We start from the raw sequence: 25,600 nt of genomic DNA, 5'->3' as shown, positions 1-25,600 counted from the left end.
TATTGTTACTTTTTTTTTGTACTAGACCCATAGCAATGGCTTTCTGTTTTGTTCAGAAAGACAGAGTCATAGAATCGTAGACTGGTTTGAGTTGGAAGGGACCTTTGAGATCATCTATTTCAACCCCTGCTGTAGGCAGGGATGCCTCTAGACCAAGTTGCTCCAAGCCCTGTCCACCCATGTGTTGGAAGCCTCTAGGGGAGGGGACATCCACAATCTTTCTGGGCAAACGTTTGAACAACCTTTCTCTTCTTGATTCCTAGGAGAGATTCGTGCACAACTTTTATCCTTTCATCTGTCCTCCAGTGTAAATCTTACACTTCGTTCTAACATGGGTTCATGTCTTTCAGAAGTACATTTACCATTTACAGATCAAATCTTCAGATACGATATATTTTTTTTATCTGTAGACACTGTCTTTTTCCAAAACAATCTGATTTAATCATCATATTGATCTTGTTTGTATTTAAATGTGTTGACATTTAGGTGAAGTTTAAAGTTGTGGTAGAAGATCTGATTCATGAATTTCTCAGGTATTTCTGCCTTGTTATGTGACTGTTGGAGGTGGTCGGGAGCAGTAATAAGTTTGGCACTTCTGACTTTGTAATTGTGCCATACTCAGTCTGTTAGTCTTCTAAGATTTCGTGTTCTTGTACGTGACAACAGCCAAAAAGTCAGAGAATTTTCATAGTATCTCATTTTATTATTATTTTTAACCATTTGGTAAGTTTCCCATCTGATTTCTGACTTTGCTGCTAATTATTGCCTACCTCTGAGCTTCATTGCTAGCCATCAGTTTAAAACTTTTCTTCAAATTTGTTAATTTTCTTCCCTATTTTTTTAATTTGCTCTCTTTTACGTATGCTATTATCCTACAGAAGTCTGTCTTCAGGCTGGAAAGTCCAATTCCTTCTGCTGACACCATCCAAGTAACAGTGTGATGATCGAGTGTATTTCTTTTTCATGCTGGGCTCATTATCAGATTTTTCTGATTCTTACTGCAGCAAATCAGTGCCCTTTTAGAAAGCTGTACATTATTTAGCCTTATCTCTAAGTTCACTTAGTATTTGAATTAACAGAAGGTGCTTTAGATTATTATTAGAACTCTGCACACCAGACCAGTTTATGGTTTTTTCTTCTTTGATTGCTTTTGTCTCGTACAGTTTTTAAAGAACTTTTAACACGGTTGTCAGAGGAAAAAAGAAATGGTGCTCCTCATTTGCCTAAAATCGGTGATATTAAAAAGGCGAGCCGTTATTCCATCCCAGATCTGGCTGTTGATGTGGAACAGGTAATAGGATTAGAGAAAGTAAATAAGAAAAGTAAAGCCAACACAGTTGGGGGAAGAAATAAGTTAAAGAAGATACTCGACAAGACTCGAATCAGCATTCTGCCTCAGAAACCATACAAGTGAGTTTTTGGATTTCTTTTAAGTATTTCCTTTGTGTTACATGTTAATAACTTCTTGTGATACTTACAATTTGGTGTGATACTTTTAATTCCTAATGCAAAACACTTGTATCTTCAGTATGCTGGGGAATACTAGCTGGAATATTTGAATGTCTGTAGACTCCTAACAATGCAGTTTGCAGTGTCAATATGAATGTATTTAATTCTTAGAGGGACAGCAATGACATATGTTGTCATTTACTGTTTCCTTTTAAGATGACTGTTCCATGGCAGCACCCCCAGGGAATTGATTTTAGACGAACTCTGCAAAGCAGATTTGCTTGCAAATTGCTGATGGGGAGTAACAGTTTCCATCTGTACAGAATCCAGTGGTCTGTAAGAACTTGAGCACGTTACCATCAAGGAGACCAAGGTTAAAACTTGGGCTCTTTGATGAAAGGGAGTATTTCTTATGGAAGCTAAATATTTTGTAGGATACCTTTTATTCATTCTACAAGCACGTTTTAGAGTTCTGATGAGGATGGTTGGCAACAGTTTTACGTAGTTTTTATGGGAACCTAAAACTTGTCCTAGGAAAGTGGTATCAGTGGGAGGAATGTGAAAACAGCGAAGCTGAGTCGTAGAGGATAGCTGATGGCTAATAAATGTTTTCTCCTATACTTTCCTTTTTGCATGCTATTGAGAAATGCCTTCTCAAAATTCATTAAGACACTTGTGCTCAAAAATCGGGGTTCTTTTCCTGCTGATGTCGAATACTAGATATTCCTGCTCAGAAATGAAACCAAAGTGATTGGATAAATGGGATGTTACTGATAAGATCGAAGAAATAGAAATGCTTATATCCAAATAATGACTTTTTTCTAAAATTGTGGGTAGGTTTCATTAGAGAAGCATCTGTAAATCCTCATTTTCTGCTGTTTGTCTTCAGAATGTTCACTTGTTTAACTGATATTATACGTATGTCATATATATGATTCATAGCTTTGACATATAGTTCTCTTCTTAGTTTTCACTTTGTTTTGTTTTGTTTGTGCATGTTTTCTATTCAGGGATATCTTTGGGTAAGAGATGGGGAAAAAAAAACCCCACAACAGTACACTTGACCTATTTTGCTTTCCTTTTGCTAGCTTTCCTTCATGTGTTATATGTAGCAATTTATTTGCAAAGCTTGTTGGCGTTCAGTTGTTTGCCTGCACAGTTCTGCATAGAGATGTGTAGCCATAGATTTGATTGTTTGTGTTTTTTTCTTCACGTCCTGTAGAAATTTCTATCTCGTTCTTCCTAATTATGAATGTTATTGCATATAGGGGGACTTAACTTATTCTCATGTGTTTGTCTAGAGGATGAAGAAGCAGATTTGCTTATTAGAGTAGGTATTTAAAGACTTCATGAGTCAGTCAGCCAGCTTATGAGGTGAAGCTGTCTACCTTGTCTTGAAGGTGAAGAAAATGTTTTCAGAGTCTCTAAAATGAAGCTGAATAAAACCAGTCTTAACTCTAGACTGAGGTAACTTATCAGTTTTGAGACATCAAGCCAGTATCAAAGACAAATCATTTTGGTCAGGAGAGAATACATTCCATCAGTCTTGCTTTTCATTCTGATAATGCTGAGTGACTTCTCAAATTGAGCAAATAGTACAATTTCCTCTGCAGCTACTAGGAAATCTCCTTCTCGTAGGCACTGTTCAGTCTCCTTGGTTGCAGCACTTGACACCATTTCTCATCCAGAAGTGGTTTTGCCTCAAATAAGAATTAACTGCCGTCACCTCTCCAGCTTTAGCAGAGCCTCTGCCTGGTCCACAGGGCAGCACCCCAGATGAGGAGGAAGCCCCCCTCTCTCTTCTCTGCTTTTAGCCCTTCTGTGGGATGCACAGCATGCTGTATCAAAGCAGGCAGTGTTCAGACGCATCTGCCATTCTGCTATCCACTCTACCACATTTGTCATTCAGCAGGAAAGTCATTTATCAGGTAATGCTATCTCTGCTTGGCAGGCATTACAGGGACTGACAGAAGTGCCTTTCCTTTAAAACCACAATTTCCTTTCACCCAAAAAAACCAAAATATTTCGCCCAGTGATGAGAGCAGTTGGTCTTTGTGAAACCTTGGAGTCCTCTAGTGCTGCTGTTTATATTTGGAATTTCTGGGGTTCATTTCTTGTTTGCATAACTTGAGATTGGACTTATAAAAAGAGAGTAAATGGAGTTGCTTCTTTCCAGTTGAATATATGAACATGCAGGGGGAAGCTGAAAGAAGTTTAGGAACATTTCTGTTAATTTTTTAGAAGCCTGATGTTTGTCAGTTGATCCACTTTAGTGAAGCTACTTCGGTTATGACGCACAGGATCGGTTATATAACTCTGACAGACCCAAAAAGGAATATGTGATGTGACTGAATCTACTTAATGTAAGAGGGGGAGCATACTATCTTCCTTTTGACTTAATTTAGAGAAAAAATCATTGTTAACACTTCTATGAACTATGCTGCATGGTTGTAAACAGCAGAAAGCATTTTGCTGGTGGTCTTTGCTTTTCTGTGTGTAGAGTGATTCCTAATTGAAAGACAAAAAGCTTCAGTTGCTGAGAATGCTTTTTAGGAGTAGCTAAGTTTCTTTGTGGCTTGGCATAAGTGAGCTATGTTGATCACAGCTTGTCACAGCATTTTGTGCTGTATGTGGAAGTAGAGAAATACAGATGTTCGGGTTCAGCTTGTCTTATGGCTGAGAGAATCCAACATTTTTTGGCCAGTTTTCTCTCATGACACTTCATAAAATGTTTTTGTAATGCTGCCTTGCCTTGTTCTTAAAAAAAAACAACTCACCTCAAAATAACAAAAAAAAAAACCCACAGATGCTTCTAAGTGACATTGCCTTCTACAAAGCAGTGACTGTGTCTGTGTAATTCACACGGTGCAGATACCCCAGAATGCTTTCCACTTCATAGCACTTAAAGAAGTGGTAACAGCTCTATGGGGATAATTATCAGGCCCTTAATTACGTCTGTATGGGCCTTCTGAAAATGGATAGAACACTAGACAAAAACTGAAGTGCCCCCAGATTAGGGTACAAGTGGGCAGTTGTGCTTGACATTGAGCAGCATCGTTTTGCAATGAGATTGGAGTCCTGACTTATATGCTTTGTTTACATGTGTGGATACAGCTTTAGATGTGTTAACCTCTTCAAAAGGCTTTTCCTTTAGAGGCTGAGTTTTAAATCATTTGCATTCTTTAGCGTCTGCATTTCAACATTTTACACACACAGCATTTTATTAATTATGTGCAGCTATATCTTTATAGAAAATATCTTTATAGAAAAGTTCAGTGCCTAGCTTTTCAACTCGGCATCCGGCAGTGGTCATTCTGTTTCACTTGCTGATTATGAACTTAGAAGCAATAAGCAGTTGTCATAGTACTGCAGCAGGTGCTGACTTTGTCTCTGATCCACATAGCACTGCAGACCTTTGAGATCCAGCATTTCACAATTTAATAGACAAAATCTTTCACCTTTATCACAGAGTACTTAACTTGCAGTTAGGCACTTTGGAGAGGACACCAGCAGCACCCAGCTGTGGATACATGCTGTAGCCTTCGAGTCAGCTAGCATCATTGCAATCACATACAGTAAAGAGGAACTCTGAGAAGGGTGATATAGGATAGAAAGGCTAAAAGGTTGAGCTCAACAAGTTGAGCTCTATCTGTGTATAGAGCATACTATATAGCTCCCAAAGTACAGTTGCAAATCCCATATGTGCTGGGGTGAAAGATCTGTGAAGTTCAGTTGTTGTGAGGGGATGCTCAGTTGACACTGAGGGAACAGCAGCACTAGTCAAAGTTGGGGTGATGCAGGAATAGTGATGCATATACGACCTTTTCAGTAAGGATCTTGGCCTCTGTGAGAAAATTGTTAAAAACTGAGAAGAGTAGCAGCTCCTTAGAGCTCAGTGGTGAGCATGGGAATCTTCTGTCAACACAAAAAAGGCTGATCTGATCAAGGTGAGTGGACATTTGGGTCATGTTGACAGAGCTAGACAGAAATCCCTGTTGTCTGGAGAATATTGATTTCTAAATGCTAATTCCTGAGAGCCTGGAAAATGCATATTTTAGACACCTTTGCATTCTGCTGCTATAGCCCAAGCTCTGAACATGTTTCTTTCTGGGTGCAGTGACATTGGAATTGGCCAGTCTCAGGATGACAGCATTGTAGGACTGAGGCAGACGAAGCACATTCCTCCTGCTTTACCTGTCAGTGGGACCCTGTCATCCAGTAATCCTGATCTACTGCAGTCTCATCACCGCATCTTGGACTTCAATACAACTCCAGGTAAGGAGCATTTTATCTTCTTTCTCTTCATAACTGTGTTCCTTGTATTTTTCCTTTTTTTGGACTTTGGAGTCTGAAGTACACGTGAAGTTTTTATTAGCTATGCACTCTCCTCATTAGCTCTTCATTAAGGTGTTATGACTTTATATTCCTACGCTTTGCCCAGTTGTGTGTGGGTGAATGTTTTTGACATATGTTGTATACAGAGCACCTCTTCCTGACTTGAAATACTCCCAGCTAGTGAAAACTTTTGCGTGGTCTTTCATAATCTACTGTGATAGATCAGTTTTTACAAGTCTGCAGTATTTTCAAACAGCACAGGAGAGTGTAAGCTTACAGTAAAGCAGAAGGGCATAGGACATACTGTGTGTTTCAGTCTTTTTTTTCTAAACAGACTTATACAATCTTGTAAGGTGCCTTTTCAGAGCTGTGTGTTAATCACCCTGCCCCGCAGAAGAGTCTACAGCTGAGTGCTGAACACTTTGTATATAGTGATTTGAAATTCATTCTGAGTAATAATTTAAAAATCCCCCATCAAACAAAAATGTCAAGCCAACACGTGTTTAGTGGAGAGGAACAAGAGATGAGGGGGAAGTGAGGGTGAGAAAGGGAGAGAATATGACAACCTTGAGAGCCTTGTCACATGAGAAGGGCTTAGCTGGAACTCCTGGAGAGTTGGGATTTGGGCTCTTATCTGGCTGCAAAAAAAGTTCTTAACATGAAACCCTCTCTGTATGAGGCATCTGGTTCTTTATCATCAGGAGGATGATATCCTGGTGGTAGTTCTGTGGATACTGGGTTATTTTAGTCTAGTATTTAGAATATTTTTCAAAACTAGAACCAAAAATTGAGCCCCCTCTAAATCTGAGGGATTTCAAATCTTACCTAAAAGGATATGGCTTGAATGTCAGCCTAGAGACGCTCCAAGTTTGTGCAATTTTTACTCTTGAAACTGATGCTGAGCATCACTTTATATAATCTGGGGGAGACTAGAGAAGACTACAAGAAAATTTTGTGTGGTAGTGATTTACTTTTTTTCTGTCGTTGTTTTCAGTGTTATTTTTGTCCCAGTGCCTAAGACTGCTTCAGAGAGAGCAGGAAGGCTGCTTTATTTTTTAATCTAGCAACTAATGTCCAGTACTTTGAAGATATTTTATCAATAAGAGCCTATAAGCCTTTAATCAGTGCTACGGCTATAAATGTTACACGAATGTGTGGAAAATCCATTCTCTAACTTGCTGCTCTGATGGACTGGGCAATTTCCATCATCTGCCAAGTACAGCGAGTAGCTCACTTTCCAGAACTGTGGGGAGTGCTGTCCCAGAGCTCAAGCAAATCCCATTTTATTTATTTATTTGTGCATAAAACGTATTCAAATGCCCACCTACTGAATATTTTCAAGTTACTTGGGAGCTCTAATTATTCTCTTCAGTTTGAAGTAGAGAGAAGGGAGGTCTTAAGTCAAAAGCATATACCTTAAGGACTTGAGAGATGGTTGTGCTTGGAGATAAGAGTTGAATTCTGCCACTGTACGCTTTAAGACAGGGGAACAATTAAAGCCTACAATTTTAATTTCTTTCATTACCTTAGACTAAATTAAAGATGGAGATAGACCCAGCTTGCAAGAAATTGAATACACTGGAGAAGGAAGAGAATAGTGGTACAGTGGCCATCTTTGGAGGCTTTGAGGGATATCTCTTAGGCCAAAAATTAACTCATTTTGAAAGGGTCGTCTTAGAGGAAGAAATGAGGATGTAATTTCTTTTTTTTTTTCCTAAGCTTGAAAACTGTAAAGGGTCATTTTAGTTTTCTCATTCACACAGACTTTTTCAAATATACTTGCAAGGGTTTGGTTTTAAACATGCAAATGACCAATAATACTTTGATGTCCCTTCTCTTGTGCTGCCTTTGCTGTTTGGAAATCAAAACTGTGTAGTAATGGTGACCTATCAGTCCCTGATACTTTTTTCCCCCATGAGTTTTCTATGGAGCTAGACTGCTATGATAAAGCATTGCTTTCTTCTTGCTGCAATTCCAGTTTCCTTTTTAAAAAGGACTGAAAGGGGAAATGATTACAGTTGTTTTCAAGTTCTGTTTTGCTTAAAAACTCTAGTGCTGAATTGTGCTAATACTTCTGGATTTGAAGTTGTTTTCATTGCTAGTAGACTTCTCTATGTGCTGCATAGTGCTTTGTTAAATTTACTGATGTAGCGGAGCAGCTTTTTCCCCTTGCACAAAATACTTCTTGTGAGTATTAGTGAGTTCTCACAATTGTGTGCAACAGCTTTCCATCCTTGTAGCCATTCTTTGAGTGGCAAGGATTTCTGTAACAGCAAGACAACTGGATCTACAGAGCATTCTGGTTCTTAGTAATTCCTCTGATTTTCTATCTTTGGCATCTGCCTTCCCTACGGTGTCAAACTATGTTGAAATGTCTTCAGACCCTCCTCTGTGTCCCTTTGCAACTAATTACTGAAGACAGATGGATGAGTAACGAGTCAGTGATGATGGGCAAAATTGACTTGCTGGTTGTGAAAGGTACTCATACATTTGACTCGAGTTCTTGGGCATAAAATTGGCCTATAGTGATGCGTGCTATGGGTGAATTACAATGTAATCGCTTAGTCATAATGTGCTTGAGTATTTGTGCTTCTCAAGATGCAAAAAATATTGCTGTGAGCTTAAATGTTATGGGCTTAGTTCCATTTAGGTCTAAACAACCTCTGTAAGCCCATTCCTATCAGAAGGATTTACCTTCTTGCTTTCCAAACGATGATTGTAGAGATATGGAACAGTGGTGGGAAGACATGATTTTTTGTTCTTTTCTCACAATATTCCTTGTTGCTTAATATATCCTTTTATGGTACTTGAAATATACATTCTACACTTTCAGGTCACTTTTCCCATAAGTCATCAAATGAGGCCATTGTTTTATCAATATGAATGTTTTCATCGATTTTTTTTCCTTTTCAGTATGTTATTTTTTCCAGCATTTCTTAAAATAATGACCTCTTCTGGCTGTACCTTCAGAAGGCTTTCTATTACTTTCTGTTTTCTTGTTTTCATGACATTTATAATCACTGGAAAAAAACAAGTTTTAATCAGATAAAGAACAGATGACCAGATGTCAGACTGCTCAACACCAGAAAAGGTTATTTGTAATACAGAGAAGAAATTAAATTAAATGAATTGAAAGTACTTTATCTTGTCATTTAAAAGCTAAAAGAAACCCCTTGAATTGCTAGATAGCAGTTTTAGTTCTTTGTTTTCTTTTTATTAATACAGCGATCAAATTCCAGTTGAAAAGTGGGTCTAGATTTCATACTGTCAATGAGGTGGTAGAAATAGCAAATACAACATTGGAGTTAGGATGATAATTGTCCATGTTTCATAAAAACAGCCTTCTTGTGCATGTACACTTCAGGAATTGTCATGAATCATTTGAAACCCAAATGTTTAGAAAAGCCTTCTGTCTTTGTTGTAGTGCTCTGTGACAGTATTTTAGTGCTAGTTTTCAATCAGTTACACCTTCGATATGATGCGTTAAATTTATCAGGGGTGGAGTATTTTTGGTAGTTAAGTACTCAGATGCACTAACAAACACTACTGCAGGCTGTTTGTGTATGCAGCTGGCTATTACACGTGCATCTCTAGCTACTCACAGGCTTAAAAGGAATTCACCAGTGCTCAACACCTGTGGAAATCCTATTATCTCAACTGTCCATACTTGTGAAATGTTTGCATGTTTTTGGAGCTTTCCCCTTTGATAGCTGTTTTTTCTGAACGTTTGCAGTACTAGTCTTTTCATTTAAAACCAAAACAACTAGAGTAAAAAATAAGCAACGTTCCTGTTCCCTAGGAATGGGAGAGGTGTAACAGTGATACTGAAATAAAGAGAAATAGCATCAGGAGTTTGGTTCAGTGTGACTGATATTGTTGCGTGTTCTTATGCCATTGTTATTTTTCCTGCATTACTGAATTGCACATAACTTATTTTCAGACTTACCAGATCAAGTTCTGAGGGTTTTCAAGGCAGATCAACAAAGTCGCTACATCATGATCAGTAAGGACACGACAGCAAAAGAAGTGGTCATCCAGGCCATCAGGGAATTTGCTCTCACTGCAACTCCTGATGCCTATTCGCTGTGTGAGGTCTCTGTCACACCTGAGGGTGTAATCAAACAAAGGAGGCTTCCTGATCAGTTGTCCAAGCTTGCTGACAGGATACAGTTAAGTGGCAGGTGAGTTGAGAGACCAAGCTGAAGCTGACTGTGCCAGTTTACTAAGTAAGAATCTTGTTAATAGAAGCATTGTTTAATTGCTGTCGTTCTGTTTCTTTACACGAAATCGCCTCTTACGCAGCTGCTAATTAATATCAAAGCCTGTTAAAATTCAATTTATTCTATGGTCACATCTGGTCATTAATTTTTACTAGTATATGAGTAGACAGTATCAAGTCTGTTTTGGAATTTCGTTTTTACAGGTATTACCTGAAGAACAACATGGAAACAGAAACTCTTTGTTCGGATGAAGATGCTCAGGAGTTACTGAGAGAGAGTCAAATTTCTCTGCTACAGCTCAGTACTGTTGAGGTGGCTACCCAGCTCTCCATGAGAAACTTCGAGCTGTTCCGTAATATCGAACCCACAGAGTACATAGATGACTTGTTTAAGCTCAAATCAAAAACAGGGTGCACTAATCTAAAGAAGTTTGAAGAAGTGATAAATCAAGAGACGTTCTGGGTAGCTTCGGAGATTCTAAGAGAAACCAACCAGCTGAAAAGGATGAAAATCATCAAGCATTTCATTAAGATAGCACTACACTGCAGAGAATGCAAGAACTTCAACTCGATGTTTGCTATCATTAGGTATTGAACCTCAAATTCAATTTAGAATAGAAAGAAAAGCCTTATCTCAGTTTAAAAGAATGTATTAAACAGATTCGTACCGCTAACAGCACTGCTTGACGATCCAATAAGGATGATATTTTCCTGTAATTTGAACTTGAAACTGTGATTTTTGCTGAAATATGAATAGGAGTGCTACTATACTAGGTTTTTTTCAAGAGTTAGACATGCTGGCCACGGCATAAGATGCTGCAGGTTTCCAGTTCTGTGATTTTATTGGTGTTGTGTTAGACTATTCTGGTTATATGGCATTTTTCCCTGAAAAACGAGCGTGGCGTGTTGGTTTTTTTTTTCTATTGTTCTTTCTTTAACTTCTTGCACTTTGTTTCAAGTGGTCTGAATTTGGCACCTGTTGCAAGGCTCCGAACTACTTGGGAAAAGCTTCCAAGCAAGTATGAAAAGCTGTTCCAAGATCTACAGGACTTGTTCGATCCATCTAGGAATATGGCAAAATACCGTAATGTCCTTAACAGCCAGAATCTGCAGCCCCCTATTATTCCCCTGTTTCCTGTTATCAAAAAAGACCTTACGTTCCTTCATGAAGGTAAAAGCATAATTGCTTCATCTCTTACCAGCTATGAAAAGCACGCTTTGGCACCTAATAACTTGATGTTAATTGTTGTTCATTTTAGGAAACGATTCCAAAGTGGAGGGCTTAGTCAACTTTGAGAAGCTGAGAATGATTGCGAAGGAAATTCGCCACGTTGGTCGCATGGCATCTGTTAACATGGATCCTGCTTTAATGTTTAGAACGAGGTGAGTTTGTTGTGGAAGGCAGAGCTTTTATTGCTCTGGAGAAGGCTAGGTATCAGCAAGAGGTGCTTTCCACTTGCCACTCCATGATCTCGAAGAGTGAAGGATATGTTTTTCTTTCTGTCAGCAGGTCCTCAGAAGTTGTTCAGTGAGCTCTGTATGAACAGGAAATGTTTCTCATTTCTCATTTGTCTAACAAGTCTGTGTCCCCTTGATGCATTGGAGTAGTATGAGGGTTGTTGTTTTTTTTGCTGTTAACCAAAATCATGTATCATATATATCAAAGGAAGTTCTGAAAGTGGAATCATTGAATTCTGTGTTTTTTCATATATATATTGATAAGTTTATATTATTTCTTAGCTGCTAGTTATTTTGTTTTGAGAAAAAGATTGCATCAGTTGGAGGGTGGGGGAGATGTGTTAGTTCATTTGAAATGCCTGTGCGTGAAAGCTTTGTCATTTTGATTTAATAGAAATGGGTTTGTGTTTGAAACAGCGTAAGCTAGAGTCGTTAAAAATGCGGAGCGAATGGTCTTTGGCTTCATGTTAGACCAGCTTCTTGCATATTATTTTCCTTAATTCAAACAGAAGAGTTTAATATCTGACTGTGTAGAATCTTTTTAGCGTTTGTGGGCTTCTAGAAACTGCTTGTCCTTAGATCTGGTCTTTTTCTTTCTGAGCTTGTGATCTTTCTGTCTCTTCTTAAACCCGTGCTTTACTCTTCCTGGCTCTCACTTGCAGGAAGAAGAAATGGAGGAGTTTGGGGTAAGTGGTTGTAGATGATGCACACAGCCATTCATTCTTCCCTTACCATTTGCATTATTTCCCACTTGACATCTTTAATTTTCTGGCGCTTTGATACTTCCTTTCGTTAACCCCGTTTTGTTTTGTTTTAACTGGCAATACGTTTTAGATCAGGAGTGCTTTTGAGGTCAGTACACGAAAGCTGTAAAATATTCAAGTGATTGTAGATAGCGGTGGTGTGTCCTTCCCACCACCTCCGGTTTCATTTGCCAAAGTAGAAGGGAATTTGTGCAATGGGACGTAAGCAACAGTTGAAAATTGGTGTTAACTTTCTTAAGGCTGATAAACAATTACCACAGTCAAATACAAATGTTAAAACTAAACTTTTTTCCCCACTACAATTCAACTATTGCTTTTATTCAGGGACAATGCATAGCTTTTATATAGACAGACATACATTACAATCTGCGTGACTCTTACGCTGTCATGAGCTAGCAGACCATTTTATTTAAGAGTAAAGCTATTTTCAACCTTCAAGGAAGTTACGAGGAAGTTTTATTCCTTAGAGCTGGGTTTATATGTTCTGTATATGGTCAGACTGAAAGCTCCCGAGATACTTTTTAAACATGCCTTCTGTTACGTGTCTTAAAATATAAACTTCAGCTATAGTCTTCTGTCAGCATTGCCTTGCTGCATGAGCTTTTCCTAATGCTCTGGTCTTCTCAATAGCTGGCTTACATGAGAGAGCTAGCTTGAATGCTTTTCTTGATGTGTGAAGTGATACTGCCTAGTTGGAGCAGAACAGGTTAAAATACTCAAATAGTGCCTGTAACCACATAAAAAGATTTTCCTGATCCTCATCCTTCTATCTGTTATAGCTGTTTGACTTACTGGAATGAGGCATGTGAGCTTTGACCATAGACTGACATTCATGCAATCTTTTGCATGTTTCATGCTTGTTAAGTGATTCTGCGTCTAACTCACTCATACTTTCCCTTTCTTTCCCCCCTTCCTTCACCCCAGGTCTCTCAGCCAGGGCAGTACAAACGCAGCCGTGCTCGATGTCGCACAAGCAGGGGGTCATAAAAAGAGGGTCCGTCGCAGCTCCTTCCTTAATGCTAAGAAACTGTATGAAGATGCCCAGATGGCACGGAAAGTAAAGCAGTATCTCTCAAACTTGGATCTGGAAATGGATGAAGAGAGCCTCCAGACTCTGTCTCTACAGTGTGAGCCAGCCACCAGCACATGTGAGCGTTGCCATTTCTTGTGGGTTGTAAGGAGGCTGTTAAATAGATTTCTGTCTAATGCAAGGAAGTAATTGGGAATGGCAGCTGGTCAGTGAGGCAGAAAATGATGTAACCGATTGTGGGCAAGTACTGAACATCTTTTGAATCTTAAGGGAGCCATTGTAGAGATTAGCAGCATAGAACTATAACATTTTTATAGGCTTTCTGGATTGTGTTGTGCTGAAGTGCACAAGAGTCCTTTTGATTTGTCTCTGTGAAGGGTCTGGAGGGACCAAAAGTTTCTCTGCAGTTCTGATGCGCTCAGGCAGTCAGCGTGAATAGGGCTGGTCATCTCAGATGACCTCATCTCAAGAGAGAAAAGGGGATTCCATCATGTCCAAGTATTTCAGAGACGTGGTGGGGGAAGCAGAGCTGGAAATCTGCCATCATTCAGTATCCTATGCTCTTCCCTTCCTTCAGGATAGTAAAAAATGCTAATTATGATCATATTAGGATAAAAGATTGTATTGCATCAATGATATCCACCCTAAACCAATTGCAGTCCTTATCATAGCTCAGTATACTTTGGTCACATTTCGATAACTGTGACACTAGTCAATTTATACGAGTTTTATTGGGAGAAAGAGGAGAGGTTCTTAGATAATGTACAGCTTTTAAGTGGAATTAAATCTCCCCTTCTTTTCCTCCTCTTCGTTTGTCTCTAGATATATCCTCCTGCATTTGTGGTTTCAGTATTTTAGCACTTTTTAATTACTCAGTGGAGGCCTTGGCACTTCTCAGGTTAGGGCTCCCACTGTATTGGTGGCTGGTAGTCATTCCTTGCTTTCTCCCATTTCATCCAAAGTGCCAAAGAATACAGGAGACAAGCGATCTGGAAAATCTGAAACATCACCAGTGGCTCCACGGGCAGGAATTCAGCAGAAAGTGCAACAGCAGCAGCAACATAAAGTAAACCAAGCGTTGCAAGTCCCTGCTGTATCCCTTTATCCCTCTCGCAAGAAGGTGCCCGTCAAAGACCTCCCACCATTTGGTAAGTCAAACAGAGAAGCATTCCGTTTAGTCCTCTGAGGTTTCTTTGCTCGTGTCAGGGAAGCATTTTAATCTAGTAAGATGGAGACATCTATTTCTAGCAGTATTTTTAGGAAGGTTGTGCCTTTTCATGAAGCATGTTTGTAGAACTTTCTTCTCTAGAAATGGGAAGAAAGAAATCTGCCAGGGAAGCGTCCTTGTCAGTTTAATCAGTGTAATTATTTACCTGTTAATAGCAGGTGAGAAGAACAAAGCTTTCTGGCAAAACTTTGGCTTTTCCAAGGGGGTTTGCGAATGCAAAATAATAATTCACATGTGAACTAAGATCTCCTTTAGTAGCTGAAGTCTTCTCTCACTTTTTGTTAGTTTTACTTGTGCACAGCTTAGACTTGCTAGAGAAGAATTAAAGCAGCAAGACGGGCAAGAAACAATTCAATCTTCATCTACTTGATTTTACCATTCAGTTTTGATAGTAAAAGGATTTTGAAGCTATGTAGACTGTATTTTCGCTCATGGTGGAAAAGTTTCTAAAAAGTTGACTGGGTTATGTTGATGAAGGAGCTGTAAATTATTGATAGCAGCATTGTGATCCAACAGATCAAAGGGAAAGTCTGTCGAAGGCCTGAAAATATCCTCTACCACAAAACAGAAATTTGCAAAGCTGTCAGAGAAGCTCCATTTTTGCTTTTAAGTGTATGCCAGGGTGTATTTCCTGAGGAGAGGAGAGGGTAGAAAAAGACAAAGATAAGTGTTGCCTCAGAAAAGCAATTCCTTATGCCCTAGATCTTTACATCGTACATCATCTTAAAGATGTTGTTACTCTTTGGTTTCCCAAAATAAACTGGTGCCAAAATAATTCTCTAAAGGGAGAAAGGCTACTTGAGGAAGGCCTTATTTTGTAAGCCAATCTTGTTCATCTGCCCAGCTTCCTTTGCCCTTCTGGGCTGCACTGTGACTGGAAAGGAAACAAAAACTTCCAGTTCTTGCAATGTAAGCCATTGCTAAGCACTGAGATTTGTGTGTGTTGTATGTTCTCATCGTATTGGTTCCTTTGCCAGAAGCCACTACTATTTATTCCTTTTTTTTCCTGACTTGTGTATTCTGTGGGCAGTATTATAAAGCAGCACCTCTGGATTCTTTGTTCTGTAACAAAATATTTATTTTAGGCAGCAGGAATGAAAGTCTGGTTTCACTAACAGAAATAAAGCACTATGTTTCAAGCAGTAGGATTAAAATTTTGCTTCATTTAAGCTGCACCGAGACACTCGCAAATGACAAAGTGTTTTTTCCTATATGGCATTCCCTCTATAAATGCACTGTGGAAAAGATGTGTTTATATTAAACTTTACATCTGCCTACGTTCCTTCTTACTTGAAGGCATTAACTCCCCACAAGCTTTAAAGAAAATTCTGTCATTATCTGAAGAAGGAAGTCTGGACCGTCACAAGAAGCAGTCTGAAGACACGGTATCAAGTGCATCTTCACATCTGTCTTCTCCTCCCACCTCACCACAGAGCTCTCCGAGGAAAGGTACCAGACACAGAGTGTTTCTCATTTTGTTTCCTGAAGGTCATAAACTTTGGGAGTTTCTGAGAGAAACTTGTGTGTTCAGAATAAATTACTGCTCCCGTTTCGGGCGCATACGATCAGCGGGAGAGCAGCAGGAGGCAGTGCTCAAGTGGGCACTTGACTTTTGTCACCCAGCTGGATGGGATATGACCTATGTATGCAGGCAAGCTTAAGGTATTTGGGATATGAATCATCAATGCGCATTTCTATAGGAGCATAATTAGTTACTCAAACGTGGATATCCAAGGAATGGTACTGCACATTGGAACTTTCTCGGTGGAGTTAATTTTTAGAAGATTTCAGTTACATTTAAAATGAATTTAGAACATTCAAGGCTATTTTTAAATCTATTTGATTTTTCATCAGACTTGTTCCGGTCGTAGATTAAACACAGAATGGAGGCATTTGCTTGTAGCTTAAACAAAATGAAAGGTCAGTTTGGAAGAATCGTGGTCTAATGGTATCGCAGGCAAGTTTTAGAGGGTCTCGTATGGGACACAAATGCGATGCATTTGAGGAAACAATCTGGGGGTGGAAGGTAGAGGGGAAAGAAGGTGAGCAGCTGGTTTCTGAGCGTTTCACATTCCCCACTGTCTTTAACCTCTTATCAAGAAACAGGGCGTACGGAATTACAGAGTTATGCTGCTCTGTGTTTTTGTCCTTTGCAGTGCTTCTTCTGTGAGCAAAACATAATCCTATGCTTGGTTTGCTACAGTTGCAGTATTAAAACTTGCCAGCTGTATGGCAGTACTGAGCGGGCTTCCCAAAGTCTGATTCGAGTGCTGTTCCCTTTGCAGGCTACGCTTTGGCTCCCAGCGGCACCGTGGATAACTTTTCAGATTCTGGTCACAGCGAAATTTCTTCCAGATCTAGCATTGTCAGCAATTCCTCTTTTGACTCCATGCCAGCGTCCCTGCACGATGAGAGGAGGCAGAGGCATTCTGTCAGCATTGTGGAGACTAATCTCGGCGTGGGAAGAATTGATAGAAGGATCGTGATTGAACCGGATCAATACAGCTTAGGGTAGGAATTTTATTCTTACTTAAATTATGCTTCCTTACAGTGTGTGGTATGTGTAGTAGTTTATAGAAGTTTCCTTATCTCTCTCGCATTTTCCTTTTCCTACTGTGCTCTTAAATTCTACTATCTCACTACTGAATCTTGTGATCGCGTTCTGTTTTCTGACAAGAAAACTTTTTGTGCTTTTTTTGAGCTCTACAGCAGTAAGACTTCTCCCCCACTAGTCCTTATCTGAGCAATTAATATTGCTCTAGACTCCACCCTGTAGCAGATGAGCATTCTAGCCAGTTTTTTAGGTAGAGAATCTACTTGAGTTAAATGACAAATTATTCATGCAGTTATTCGGGAATGGCACTGAGGGCAGAAATAGCTGCTAATTTTCCAGTCTGTTTTTACAGAAAAGTGCAGTTTTATCTAACTCAGAAATATTTTACCCCAAATCTCTCTCCTACTCAACAGTAATTGAAAGCTAAAATTCACGTTTGGCTGCTGGCTTTCTAAGTAATTTTCTAGACAGTTAACTCCTGTAATGGTGGGGTAAGCTGGTGCTGCAAGGAGTTCTCTGAATCTCTGTCAGTGAGCCTTGGTCTGAAAATAATTGGAGCTCTGGTTCCTGTTTAGTGACCGGTAGTTTTTGTGAGCTATTATTTGGAAGCTTCAGTTCTCTTGTTTTTGAGGCTTATTAGTCCTGTAGGGTCTGTGGTTGACAGGCCTTTTCCAAAAGTGGTGTGTTTCAGCTCTGGGAATCCCAGGCCTCGCAAGCTCTTAAATCAGGTGTGTAAGATGTTTGGAAGACCAGGGACCAGGCTGTGTAGGAAGCTTCCCTGAAACCACAACTCACAGCAGTCCTGATAGCTGCTAAATGACTCTGTCAGTTTTCACTGCTGTTATGCAAGTGACAGTGTCTTTCTCAGCCACTGGAAGGCTGCAGAGAACATCCTTGCTCTAGGAAGTAGTGTGTTTTTCCACAAGTAACATTAAAATCAATTTCCTCTGCAAGAAGTACTGGCAAGTTGGCATACAGAGCTGTGAATGAGCAGAAGTCTAAGTCACAGTTTCAGTCACTTTCTGATAAATCTCAGTTTCTAACTGAAGATTGGTTCTGTGAAGGATGAGCTTAAAAGGAAAGCGTTCTAGGCTCAAAATCAGAGTAGTCATTTAAGCAAGTGCAGTATAAATTGCATCAAAGCTTTCAGTAAGCTTGCTTTTCTATTCGCTAGCTCCTTGCGTGCTTTGTAAATGATCACTGCTTTCAATGCTGGATTTTTCCCCCCCCCCCCTTCAATGTGCACCTAGATCTTACGCCCCACTGTCAGAGAACAGAGGCCTGTATGCTGGAGCTACCGTTCTGTCTTCTCCTAGTACAGAAGAACTGTCACAGGATCAGGGGGACCGAGCTTCACTCGACGCAGCTGACAGCGGTCGTGGCAGCTGGACTTCTTGCTCAAGTGGTTCTCACGACAACATACAAACAATACAGCACCAGAGAAGCTGGGAGACGCTGCCTTTTGGACACACTCATTTTGATAGCACGGGCGATGGGGCGGGGCTGTGGGCCTCGGGCAGTCACGTGGACCAGCTGATGTTCTCCGATCACGGCACAAAGTACAGCCGGCAAAGTCAAGGTAGGGAGGGCCTCGATCAAGCACAGTCCAGAGCAAGCTGGGCATCCTCAACGGGCTACTGGGGTGAGGACTCGGAAGGTGACACAGGTACCATCAAGAGGAGGGGTGGGAAGGATGTTTCAATCGAAGCTGAAACCAGCTGCGTGACATCCGTACCAGCAGAGGAGACGAAGCCAGCTCCCATGCCCACACACATACCTGTAACTTCAAGCAGTACAAAGGGGCTTATTGGTGAGTTAAATTTTAATTCACTTGCCTACGGCACTTATTGTTGTTCTAAAGCTATTTTCCTTTTGTCTGGTTTGATTTTAAAGCAGAACCGAACGTTTTTTAGCCTCTCATTTTATTGCCCTGTAACTGTATTTTTATTGCAAGAGAAATTATCACTTAGGGGGCTGCTTCTTGGTTCTGGCAGCTCCTTTGTGTTTCAAGATCCTGCTGTACATCATTTGAAAACAAAAAACAAAAAACTAGCTCCACTGCTGGACAGTGTTTTGAGGAGTTGATGCATATAGGTGTCTGTTCTGAAACGTGAATTACTCTTCCCAGTAAGGCTCTGTATTCTGTATTTAGGTCTTTTTATAAATGTGGCCTGATTTTTTTTTTTTGAAGTATTTTCCTTTCTACATTTGTATAACTGGTCTGATGATTCCTTACTTCTGAATGTTCCTTACTTCTAAAAATGGGGTCACTTTGTGCTTAGACCAGCTGAGACGTTTCTTTAGGCTACTGAAACTGAAGAGATTGCAAAGAAATTAGATGTGTGTTACACATTTATAATCGTTCATTGATCAGATAACTCAATATATATATATAAATCAATAGAAACATAGCTTTGGCAGTGCTTTAACATTTCTCATGATGTTCCTTCTGTGCATCCCTGATGTCATAGTGCCATCCAAGACCCCTCTAATTTTTTTTTTTGCTCCTTTCATTTCTCTTTGCTCTGAGTGCCTTTCCTTGGGTTATTATGAAGAGCTGTCTGAAAGCCGTTTTGTCTTGACATGGCTGAAAAAGTCAGCCCCACTGAGGTCATGCTGAGACCACTGCAATGAGCTACTTTTCCATTTTCTGCCCAAGTATATTGCTTAGCACTATATAATACACTGCTGCAAACCTTGAGTGCAGCTCTGAGTCCCTGAACTGCAAAGAGGAGGAAGACGATCAGTTCAGGACGTGAGGTTCTGATTTGTGCTAGCACCTCATTTTACTCCTCAGTGCACTTGGTTTCCACCAACGAGAGTGCTTCCAAACCTGCATCTCGAGGCTGAGTTTTACAGTCTTTGGAGAATGTGAAAAAGATTAAAAAAAAAAAAAAAAAAGGCAGCTGTATAACTTCCATGCATTCTGTACTATCAACTCTGCTTGCAAATGCAGCTCTGGGTATCATCCATCTCTCAATAGGTTTTTTTCAACAGAATTTATTCTATGTCAAAAAATACTCAAAATCCAAATTTCTGAAATCTTTGAGTAAAAATTCACTCAGAAACTTCTTCATTTTGCTTTGCTCGGTTGTGTGTATTTGTCCAAGGAAAGTATTTAGATCCCTATGGAGACTATTTGGGATGCTAACAGCACCACCAGCCCAGTAAAACCTGTAGTAAGCTGGTTCTGCCCTTTCAGTTAACTTCCTACTGCATAATGCAGGGCGATACTGTCCTCATCTCTTGTGCAAGAATATACAGGGTATGACAAGGCAGGGAAAGTAAATTTGCTGTGCTGGGCCTTTTTTTCCTGCTGTGTTTGCCTTTGTACTCTAAGTGATCACGTAAAAGGGTTAGACTCCCAAAAACTGTTCAGGATCCAAGTCCTAGTTAACTCTTTTAAATATGAAATTCCACGATACAGAGTCATAAAACCAATGCTTGTCTCTTCCTGAAGGTGCCCTTTATTCCCTCAAAGCTCTCTGCAAGGGTACTCTGGGTGTGGCCAGAGTTAACACTTTGAGATGCACTAAGTATGTGGTCTTTCCTTCTTCTGTGCAAAATCTTATTCAGTTAGTGGTCTTTCAGAAATGGTTTTAAGCCTTAAATTTGCTAAATGAAAACCATAAGATCAACAGTCAATGATGCACGCAAAATGCATGAGAGTGAGATTGGTTACTCTTGTCTCTTGGAGCTGTAGCTTTGCCCTATTTAGTAAGGTTTATAGAAAGAAATCAGGTTATTTTATCTCTTTTTGCTTTTTTGTTTTATTTTTTAAAAGCTAAGCTCCTGGAGACCAAGTCCATCTTCAAGATAAAGATAGACACGTGTCTGGGGAGATGACAGTATTGAAGTGGCTGCTGCTTTTGTGGATTCTTGAGTCTTCTACATCACTGGTCTATTCAGCCAGTGTGTAATGGATAGAGCAGCTTCAGCTACTAAGTTTCTCATGTCATTTGGTGAATTTAATTACACTAATACTTCACTACTGGAAGAATAACAGTCTCATGCACATGTTGAATATTCTAAATTTCCTCGTGTGGTTTATTTCTCAAGATCTCATTGTGTGCCGTGTAGTGTTTAACTTTCATCCTTCTTCAGATTTTTTCCTCCTGGGATTGTGAGTTGATCGATGTTTAACTCCGCTGTTGACTTTCTGTAGCAATTCTCATCTTATTACTTCATAATATTCTATTTTTCTTGCAGCACGAAAAGAAGGTCGGTATCGGGAGCCACCTCCAACTCCTCCTGGTTATGTAGGAATACCTATTGCTGAGTTTGCAGAAAGTGTTTCCCATCCAACTAGAAAGCCTCCAGATTACAACGTAGCACTTCAGAGGTCTCGAATGGTGGCACGGACATGTGAGACCCACGGGACGTCGGCTCAGCAGCAGCAGTCGCACGGCCATTCAACTAGCAGGCCTGTGAACAAACCTCAGTGGCATAAACCAAACGAGTCGGATCCACGTCTTGCTCACTATCAGCCTCAAGGGTTTCCCTCAGAGGAGGATGGTAATTCTCTAATTGTTCAATTTTGAGTGTGCTGCATGCAGATGTGTTGGTCGTTTTCACAGTCGCAAAGTAGGTTATGCAAATGATTACTGCGGTAGAAGTTTTTGCTGTAATTTGAGTTGCCATCTTTCAAACCTTGCTGTCTGCTTAACTTTTGGAAGGAGGGGAATTCAGTTCATGCAAAACATCATTTAAAATTTGGAATGTGTGTCTGCCCGAATCTTGGTTGTCTTAGGCAACTTCTTTTCAGGTGCCTACGTTCCAGGTAAAAAAAAAATCCCTGGCTGCCCTGAGAATACCTGATAGTTGGCACTAGCTCAAAATATGTATCTCAGTCTACAAATGCCCACCCCAGAGAGCATTGTGTTGGTCAGGTTTAGATGGATAATCTCTCAGCATTCCGGTGCTTCTGGTGAGACTTGAAATGTGAAGATAGTGTTCTTTTTTGTTCCTTTGTTTTTTAATACATACCTAACAGAGAGGGATAGAGAGCGCGTGTGCACAGTAAAGGTTGTTTCATTCAGCAGCAGTCTTTGCGTGAACTAAATTGTGTTTTCCCCTGTCCTATTGTGTTTGCAGAAGATGAACAAGTCTCTGCTGTGTAAGACTTGGGGTCTTGTCTGGATCCAGAGTGAACCACCTTAAAGGAGAGCACAAGAAGACGTCCCTAGAATAGGAGCCTTGGAACTATAGTTAAAGGATGGCGGACCTGTTTGCCTCCTTCCCTGCCTTAAAGCAGCATGGGGCTTCTTCCTCCACAACCCTCCCCTCCCTCCCCTCCGCCCTCCTTCTGTCCCCTCTCCCCTTGCATGTGAAATACTGTGAAGAAATCGCCCTGGCACTTTTCAAACTGTGTTGCTTGAAATGCACAGTGCAGCAATCTCCAAGCTACCACTGTCGCTGTCTGCCACATCACACAGTATCATTCCAAATTCCAAGATCATCGCATCAGGATGATAACTCTGGCTGCACTTCCCAATGCCTGGAAGGGTTTTTTTTTAATCTTCCTTTTCGATTTTAATCACGATCCTAGCACTTAGTCTCATCGGGATAACGAGATAAGCTAGTTGTCAATTTACGTTTGGCCTTTAACCTACCAAGAGTGGAATGCATTGAAATCCTTCAAGGAGGCAGTGCTTATTTGCTTGTTTACAATGCCTTTGTTACAGTTTTGTACGTTTGTGTTCCGAGATCGAATACTGCGTCTGCCTAGCAATTACAGTATTATTTCCTGCCTCTAAAGGAGGGTTGCCAGCCTCAGCTCCTGGACAGCACCTAGCTGCTGCCTGGCTGAGCAGGGCAGAAGGGAAGGCTGCAGGATGCAGCCTTTCCCAACCATCTAGCTTCTCTCTTAGTGTGCCCCACCCTGGAAGCTTCCAAACTCGTGCCCGTTAGCGGTAGCGTTGGGTGTAGGGCTCTCCAATGAAGGAACAGCGGACACCGTGCCTCGTACCTGTGCCTTGTGGGATACAGGGCGGCATACTCAAAGCAAGGCGTCCCATTCTGACAAGACAGATGGCAACCTCACCTTTAAGTTATATACTATTTCTATTTTTGTTTTATTTTTTACTCTATAGTAGTTAACGTTACGGAAGAATTAACTGGATCATGTTGCAGCGAAGGCAAACTGGGATGTCCCAGCTCCTGTCAGCTGTTAATACTGATTTAATAACCTCCACCTATCGACTTGGCATTAGGGGGATAAACAAGCCTTTAAGTAAAGAGGAATAACCTTTTTAGATATGCCAGCCTTTGCGATGCAGAAATAGTCACAACTGATAATGGCTTTGTGGAACACTGCATGTGTAGAGAAGGCCAATGTGTAGCAACCACCTGCTCACAGCTGCTATTAACCTATAACGACTGAAATGACCCTCCCCTCTATTTTTGTGTTGTTTTTTGCACAGACTCCGGAGAAGTGAAGGCTGCCAATCCGAGTAGTACTCAAATGTGAGGAACTGCTGGTCTTGGATTTTTTTTTTCCATTGAACTCAGCTGATCATATTGATCAGTAGATAAACGTAAATAACTTCAACTTTTAAAGATCAAATTGCAGTGTTTTTTCACTGTATCAGGCATATGTCAGTGCTTTATTTAATTCTCTCTCCTGTAATCATAGCTTTTATCTATTTGCTTATATATCACGTTGTCAATTACGCATTTGTAATTTTACATGTAATATGCATTAATTGCCAGTTTTATTCTCAAGGCTGTGGACCTCACGCGCATATAGAAATACAGAATCCTAGCTCTATCACAAGTTGCACAAATGTTATATAAGCATAAAGTAATTGTAGACCATAGGACTGCTAATCTCAGTTCGCTCTGTGATGTCGAGTGCAGAATGTACAATTAACTGGTGATTTCCTCATACTTTTGATACTACTTGTACCTGTATGTCTTTTAGAAAGACATTGGTGGAGTCTGTATCCCTTTTGTATTTTTAATACAATAATTGTACATATTGGTTATATTTTTGTTGAAAATGGTAGAAATGTACTATGTTTATGCTTCTACATCCAGTTTGTACGAAGCTGGAAAATAAATAAATATAACATTAATGAAGTCCATATCGATTCTTATGCATTTTACATGTTCCACATACTTGAACAAATTTATGAAAAAAATTTTACTTCTCTGTGTATTAATATTAAAGGGACATTGCCAAGTGATGCGGGCGTGCTATTGGCGTGGAGTTTTTCTTGATATATGCTTGCGCCGCTGTTAATGTAGGGCCAGTTTGTATGTGTAGTGCTGAATGAGTGACCGACACGAGTCAGAAGGAGTTGGGAAGCAAGAAGAGGAGCTCCTGTAGGAATGCTTGTACGTGTGTACGTATAGCGTGTAAGTAGTTTCAAAGGAAGGCTCACGTTGATTATTTCATACCTCCGTATGGTGTGAGTGTGAAGAATGTACGTTGTTCAGTTGTGGTAGAGAGGTGGAGGTAAAATGATCCGTTTGAGTTACGGCTGAAGAAGGTATTTCAAGTAAGAGCATCCTCAGTAATGGAAGTTCACGTTAAACTCAACTCAACGTCCAACCTTGGTCATTGTAGAGAACTGTGTGTGCTTTATCTGGGACTTGAATGCTGGGCCCATCAAAAGGGCTGAACCTTTGCTGCTTTTAAAGAAATACAATTAGCAAATGAAGCTCTGTCTGCTTCAAAACTTAATGGGAAACAAAATGTAGTACCAGTCCTGCCTTATATGGATTCTAACAGTATGTGAGACAAAATCTACTCTGAGCAATGCGAATATTGATTTAAACGTGTGTGAATACTTCTGTATTACCTGCTTTGTGATGAGACCTCAAAAGGACTTCTGTGGACAGAGGTTATGGAGCACGGATGGCCTCTCTAGCGTTCATTAATACCACAGATCTATTGAGGAATGTTGTTCAATTACTCCGAAAAGCAAGTACCTGGGAGAAAGCAGCTGTCAGATACGGTGAGTATATTTAAGTCACCTGTCTCTCAAGTTTTTCAGTCCTGCACCTGAAAATGACATGCTTTGAGGGAAGCCTGGGGGTGAAAGTAGGTTTATTTCAATGTAAAATGGAAATCAGTTACTTACATTTATTTATTTTTTCTTCCACGGTGAATGTGATGAAAGACAATTGTAGCTATTCTTTGATGGTGAAAATCTTGAAAGACTTATTTGCTTGTACACAGCACTTACTGAGGAATGAATATGGCCTGGGTAACTGACACTGTGATATCTTGGGAACAAGCCCAGGGAGCTATGAATCTTGAAGGCATTCTACTATTGGCAACTACAAACTGTGATTTTTCCCTTGAGTTGTGTGTAATAAGTCTGAGTACTGGCTTTGCATAATGGGAGGTAGTTTGTGTGACCCGGTATGGCTTTCCTTTCTTGTTGGTCTAAGCCCAGCTGAAACATAAGGGATTGTGTTGATAGAAGGCAAGCCTTCAGACCTTGGCCCTGCTTCTTGAAATCAACTGGCGAGGGGTGTTCTGATTTGTTAATGCAGGGAACCCTCATATAATCCCCTTGATACCCATTTAGTCTTGGGTCAAGATGACCTCTGT

At 40.2% G+C, this 25,600-nt stretch overlaps 1 protein-coding gene across 7 annotated transcripts in view; it reads left to right on the top strand.

Moving 5' to 3' along the window:
• Positions 1-22,961, top strand: part of RAPGEF2 (Rap guanine nucleotide exchange factor 2) — a 146,000-nt gene extending 123,039 nt beyond the window's left edge. For 4 of the 7 annotated variants that reach the window (XM_065736226.1, XM_065736224.1, XM_065736228.1 and 1 more), the window contains 14 exons: positions 1,164-1,410; positions 5,567-5,724; positions 9,725-9,965; positions 10,208-10,591; positions 10,963-11,174; positions 11,263-11,386; positions 12,124-12,147; positions 13,150-13,373; positions 14,218-14,403; positions 15,780-15,932; positions 16,769-16,994; positions 18,288-18,847; positions 21,247-21,552; positions 22,132-22,961. In XM_065736226.1, coding sequence (XP_065592298.1) covers positions 1,164-1,410; positions 5,567-5,724; positions 9,725-9,965; positions 10,208-10,591; positions 10,963-11,174; positions 11,263-11,386; positions 12,124-12,147; positions 13,150-13,373; positions 14,218-14,403; positions 15,780-15,932; positions 16,769-16,994; positions 18,288-18,847; positions 21,247-21,552; positions 22,132-22,157 — 3,071 coding nt within the window. In that variant the 3' untranslated portion in view covers positions 22,158-22,961. Of the gene's footprint in view, positions 1-1,163; positions 1,411-5,566; positions 5,725-9,724; positions 9,966-10,207; positions 10,592-10,962; positions 11,175-11,262; positions 11,387-12,123; positions 12,148-13,149; positions 13,374-14,217; positions 14,404-15,779; positions 15,933-16,768; positions 16,995-18,287; positions 18,848-21,246; positions 21,553-22,131 lie in introns of those variants that run through there. The other 3 variants (XM_065736227.1, XM_065736225.1, XM_065736230.1) reach the window with 3 other exon arrangements.
• The last annotated feature ends 2,639 nt before the right edge of the window (positions 22,962-25,600 follow it).

Source organism: Cyrtonyx montezumae, unplaced genomic scaffold (genome assembly GCF_038088225.1).
Source record: "Cyrtonyx montezumae isolate F1298 unplaced genomic scaffold, pur_monq_1.0 scaffold_2, whole genome shotgun sequence".
Lineage (NCBI taxonomy): Eukaryota > Metazoa > Chordata > Aves > Galliformes > Odontophoridae > Cyrtonyx > Cyrtonyx montezumae.
The sequence above is the reverse complement of the archived record's forward strand: the minus strand, read 5'-3'. Positions and strand labels throughout refer to the sequence as shown.